Below are 5835 nucleotides of genomic sequence, written 5' to 3' on the forward strand. Positions count from 1 at the left end.
AAAAAAAAAAAAAAAAAGGAAGGGGGCTCAAATATTTAAAAGGGAAGAGATGGTGGAAGTGAAGAGGAAAGACGCTAAGGTAAAGGGGTAGGGGGTGTGAAACGGACACAGAATTATAACCCTGCCTCCTTAACCCACCCTCAAGACAGGGCTGGGTTTAAAAAAATAAAAGGCAACTGGCTGGGTTCAGCCAATACTGTATATAACTGAGAGGGAGAGAGACACCCCACCCAGTTCAGTCTCCACTCAGACACCTGTATTACAAGTTCTGGGAAGACTGGCTTATTTCATCACTGGGAATCAAGTCTATTTTTAGTTTTTTAGTGTGGGGTTTACACACTAAACCCAAACTAAAGTTTTGGGTTTTGGGGCTTTTTCTTAAGAAGATTCACATTTGACTGTTCCCACTTTCCAGGAGAAACCAGGACCTCATGAAGTGTCTGAGACATTGGGTTAAAGCACACGCATTTAAAAGGACCAGGACAAGAAAAGAGACGCAGCGTCCTCGTTCTCCTCCTCAGGATTACCAAAGAGGTGACTGGGCTGGCACCCTAGGGAGGTTCCCACGTGCACTGCAGTGCCTGGGGCAGGCCAGGCTCATAGGAGCCTCTTAGGGATCAATGAAATGTGGTCTGTCCGTACCGTGGAAGATTATTAGGACATAAAAGGAATGAAGTACTGATCCACGCTACAATGTGGATGAACCTTGGTAACACTGTGCTGAGCGAAAGCAGCCAATCACAAAAGGCCACGTATTGTATGATCCAATTATACAAAATGTCCAGAACAGGGAAACCCATGAAAGAAAGCGGAGAGGTGGGTGCCAGGAGCTGGCGGAGGGAGGAACAGGGAGTGACTGCTAAATGATATGGGATTTCCTTTTGGAAAATGCAAATATTCTGGAACTAAGGGTGGTGGCTGCACAACCTCTTGAAAATGCTAAAAACCACTGAGCTGTGTGCTTCAAAAGGGTATTTCTGTGGTATATGAATTATATGCCAATTGGAAGAAAAGAGCTGGCTGGGCACGGTGGCTAATGCCTGTAATCCCAGCACTTTGGGAGACCAAAGCGGGTGGATTGCTTGAGCCCAGGAGTTTGAGACCAGCCTGAGCAACATGGCAAAGCTTCATTTCTACAAAAAATCTTAAAAAAAAATTAGCCAGACACAGTGGTGCATGCCTGTGATCCCATCTACTCGGGAGGATCACTTGAGCCTGGGAAGTCGAGGCTGCAGTGAGCCACGATCGTGCCACTGCACTCCAGCCTAGGCAAGAGAGTAAGACCCTGTCTCAAAAGAAAAAAGAAAAAAAGGAAAAAAAAATCTCTAACTCCTACCATTCCCCTTCCCAGAGCCTGGGTCCACTGACTCTCCCACCCGGGTCTGCCCCAGACTAATGTTTGAAGATTCCCATGGACAGGCTGAGGGCCTGCCTAGTTACACAGCCAGCACACTCCTGAAATAGTGGTGTAAACCAAGTCTTCTGAAACAGTGAGGGAACTCATTCGACTTAAAGAATTTAAAGAAATCCTGGAGGCAATGTTCTCACTCATCCATCTTTATGAAGCTGGGACTTAATATCACGGTTTTCCTGAAAGCCTGGTACCACTGGTGGACACATCCACAAGCCCCAGAATCTTGCCTCTAAGCCACCTCTGCCACTGTCAGAGGAGTGACCCTGGGGACACAGAGATGGAGCACGGAGCAGTCTCCAAAGTCTCGTTTCCCATGATACAACCCCTTCCCATTCTCCACCCAGCAGCCAGGTCACCACAGGATCACCCAGCCCTTGCTCAGAACCCTGAGGATGGCCCACTCCCTCTCACACCTCCCCACACTCCTGGACCCACAACCGAGGCCCCCCAGCTCAGCCTTCCTGGCTGTTCCCCACAGCCATAGAGCCTCCTCCAGCCCAGGGCCTTCTTCTGGCTGTTCCCTGTGCCTGGGAACATGACTTCTGCAGAGGTAGGAGGAGGAGATTCCAGGTACAGGGGTCAGCCAGAGGAAGGCTTCTTCTTCTTCTTCAAGTTCAACTCCTTCAAACAGGCTTTCCCTGGTAGCCCTGTCTAAAACAGCCCTGCACCCCCCCATCATACCTCTTCCATCACGATGCTTATTCTTCCAAGCATATGTTTTCTTTTTTTTTTTTTTCTGAGGCAGAGTCTCACTCTGTCGCCAGGGCTGGAGTGCAGTGGCTGGATCTCAGCTCGCTGCAAGCTCCGCCTCCTGGGTTTACGCCATTCTCCTGCCTCAGCCTCCCGAGTAGCTGGGACTACAGGCGCCCGCCACCTCGCCCGGCTAGTTTTTTGTATTTTTTTAGTAGAGATGGGGTTTCACCATGTTAGCCAGGATGGTCTCGATCTCCTGACCTCGTGATCCGCCCGTTTCGGCCTCCCAAAGTGCTGGGATTACAGGCTTGAGCCACCGCGCCCGGCCCCCATGTTTTCTTATTTATGGTTAAACCACCATGCTTTCCCCTCAGAACATGGGCCCCTCCCAGGGCAGGGAGCTTGTCTATCTTATTCAAGCTGCTGTCTTCCCAGCACCTTTCACAGAGGCTTTTTTTTTTTTTTTTTTGAGATGGAGTCTTGCTCTGTCGCCCAGGCTGGAGTGCAATGTCACAATCTCAGCTCACTACAACCCCCGCCTCCCGGATTCAAGTGATTCTCCTGCCTCAGCCTCCCGAGTAGCTGGGACTATGGGTGCCCACCACCATACCTGGCTAATTTTTTGTATTTTTAGTAGAAACGGGGTTTCACTATGTTGGCCAGGCTGGTCTTGAACTCCTGACTTCAGGTGATCCGCCCGCCTTGGCCTCCCAAAGTGCTGGGATCACAGACGTGAGCCACTGCACCCAGCCCTCAGGAGGCATTTAATACAGATTTGAGGAACGAATGGATGAACAGACAGGTGGGCACCCAAAGGGCAAGGGAGAGCCAGTCGGAGCCCTGACCCCAGACCACCCATCTACTCTGCCCTGACTGTGTCAAGGCTGAGAACCAAGGAAAACAGCAGTGGAACACTGACCAGCCCAAATGGTATGTCAAGACTTTGCTCCATGGCTCTTCACCAGGAATGTGCATCAGAAGTGCCCATGGGCGTTGAAAATACATGGAGGCCTGGGCCCCAACCCTGGAAGATGTGTTCCAGTAAGTCTCGGTGGGAACTGGACTGCCAGGATCTTTAACAACTGCACAGGGTCTTTTGGTCCTTCTCACAATGGCAGAAGGGAGGCCCTGCTCTGTAGCCTGGGCAGGGCCACTCACTGCCTGTTTCCAGTGGTTTAGTTTTTTATGCTGATCTAGGGAGTGAGGGAAGTTTCTTGGAAATTTAAGAAAACGGAAATTCATTTTCTGATGAGTATTTTACACCACGGTGAATTAATCTTTCTCTGGCTTCTAATAAAAATTGCCAACTCAGGCCAGGCATAGTGGCTGATACCTGTAATCCCAGCACTTTGGGAGGCTGAGGCGGGCGGATCACCTGAGGTCGGGAGTTCGAGACCAGCCTGGCCAACATGGTGAAACCCTGTCTCTACTAAAAATACAAAAATTAGCCGGGCCTAGTGGCGGGCACCAGTAATCCCAGCTACTCGGGAAGCTGAGGCAGAAGAATCACCTGAACCCAGGAAGCAGAGGTTGCAGCAAACCTAGATCACTGCACTCCAGCCTGGGCAACAGAGGAAGACTCCATCTCAAAAAAAAAAAAAAAATTGCCAACTCGGAGACTCATTTTGGCATTTAATATAGATTGTCAACTGTTTCTGTGTACGTTGGCCTTATTTCCATGATTAGAATGTAATATTCTGGAGGCAGAACACGACTTCAGTTTATTTTTGAGTCTTACATCGCAAGATGTCTTAGACACAATGAGTGTCCAATAAGCTCTTGCTGAACATACAATTTAAAAATAATAATAAATTGTTAAAAGCTGCACAGGGGCCGAGTACAGTGGCTCATGTCTGAAATGCCAACAGTCTGGGAAACCAAGATGAGAGCACTGCTTGAGCCCAAGATTTCAAAACCTGCCTGGGCAACATAGCAAGACCCTGTCTCTAGTGGAAAAAAAAAAAAACAGAAAATCTGCCATGCATAGTGGTGTGTGTCTATAGTCCCAGCTACTCAGGAAGCTGAGGTGGGAGGATTGCTTGAGCCTGGGAGACTGAGGCTGCAGGGAGCCATCCATGATCATGCCAACGCACTCCAGCCTGGGCCACCACGCCGGGCCTCAACTTTATTTTAAAAGGAAAAGCCAATGGGAAGAGATTCTAGTTACAGTTTCATCACTAACTTTCTCCGTGACACAAGCTAGTTACTTGAGTATCTCCATTTTGCCCATAAAGCATGACCACATACTGGCCCTCTCCCCTCCCCAGCAAAAATAAAGTCAAGAGAAATCTTAATTATGTCAGAAAGGTGCCAAAATATGGTTTGGAAATCCTGTCTCTCCAACTATGTGGCACCGCATGCACACACCATCTAGAACTTCCACAGAGGAAACCTCGGGTCTCGCCATCAGGACTCACTTGCAACGTAAAGGGCAACTCTGTCATTCTCTTTGTGCCGCAGGAGGTTTTCTGCATAGTTAAGCCGACTGCCTTTGAACCACTCGGGGACATCTGCGATTCCTTTCGATGTGTCCACAACCTGTAGAGAACGATAACACACCAAGACGCACACAACATGAGTCCTACGCCACAAATCAGCAAAAGCGATTCTGCTTCCCGGGAAGCCAGCTCACTCATGGCCCAGAGCATTTTTAAATCATTTTATGGACTGAACTCTGAACTGGCTTAAAGGCTAGAAACTGAAAGTAGGGATTAATGCCAAGGGAAAACAACCATCCCCAGTAATGTATGTGTTCCACAAATATTCATTAAGCACCTACACAATGAGAGATCCTGAAGACAAAGACACCGCCCAACACGTCAGGCTCTGCCCAGACACACGGAAACCAGGAGAGCAAGCTCCGGGACCGGCTGCCCCTTGCCCACAACTTTTGGGAGTTTCAGCCTTTGCTTCCTTCCTTGGGGTGCTGGAGCCTTGATTTTTATTGTCAAAGTCCCAAAAGATCAACATTTCAAAATGGTTTGCCCCAAAGAGACAATAAATTCGACTTTGAACGGCAGGACTCCCTTTTCTCAGATATTTATTGATTTACAGTGTAAAGAGTCGAAAAGTTTTTTCTAAACTGCAGGTTAAAAAAATAACAAAACTCCAGCAGAGTGCAGTGGCTCATGCCTGTAATTCCAGCATTTTGGGAGGCTGAGGCAGGCAGATCACCTGAGGTCAGGAGTTTAAGACCAGCCTGGCCAACATGGTGAAACCCCGCCTCTACTAAAAATACAAAAATTAGCCAGGCGTGATGGCGGGCGCCTGTAATTCCAGCTACTTGGAGGCTGAGGCAAGAGAATCACCTGAACCCGGGAGGTGGAGGTTGCAGTGAGCCGAGATGCACTCCAGCCTGGGTGACAATGCAAGACTCGGTCTCAAAAAGAAAGAAAGAGAGAGAGAGAGGGAGAGAGAAAGAAAGAACAAAGAAAGGAAGGAAGGAAGGAAGGAAGAGCCAGGCGCGGTGGCTCAAGCCTGTAATCCCAGCACTTTGGGAGGCCGAGACGGGCGGATCACGAGGTCAGGAGATCCAGACCATCCTGGCTAACACAGTGAAACCCCGTCTCTACCAAAAAATACAAAAAACTAGCCGGGCGAGGTGGCGGGCGCCTGTAGTCCCAGCTATTCCGGAGGCTGAGGCAGGAGAATGGCGGGAACTTGGGAGGCGGAGCTTGCAGTGAGCTGAGATCCGGCCACCGCACTCCAGCCTGGGCGACAAAGCAAGA

The 5835-nt window shown here is 49.3% G+C and overlaps 1 protein-coding gene across 3 annotated transcripts in view; it reads right to left on the reverse strand.

Annotated features, from left to right (window-relative positions):
* The window catches only part of AACS (acetoacetyl-CoA synthetase), a 77706-nt gene that overhangs the window by 61146 nt on the left and 10725 nt on the right, over positions 1-5835 (reverse strand). For all 3 annotated transcript variants that reach the window (XM_017889572.1, XM_017889581.1, XM_017889563.1), the window contains exon 3: positions 4525-4645. In XM_017889572.1, the coding sequence (XP_017745061.1) occupies positions 4525-4645 (121 nt within the window). The remainder of the gene's footprint in view (positions 1-4524; positions 4646-5835) is intronic.

Source organism: Rhinopithecus bieti, unplaced genomic scaffold (genome assembly GCF_001698545.2).
Source record: "Rhinopithecus bieti isolate Rb0 unplaced genomic scaffold, ASM169854v2 scaffold_574, whole genome shotgun sequence".
NCBI classification, from domain to species: Eukaryota; Metazoa; Chordata; class Mammalia; order Primates; family Cercopithecidae; genus Rhinopithecus; species Rhinopithecus bieti.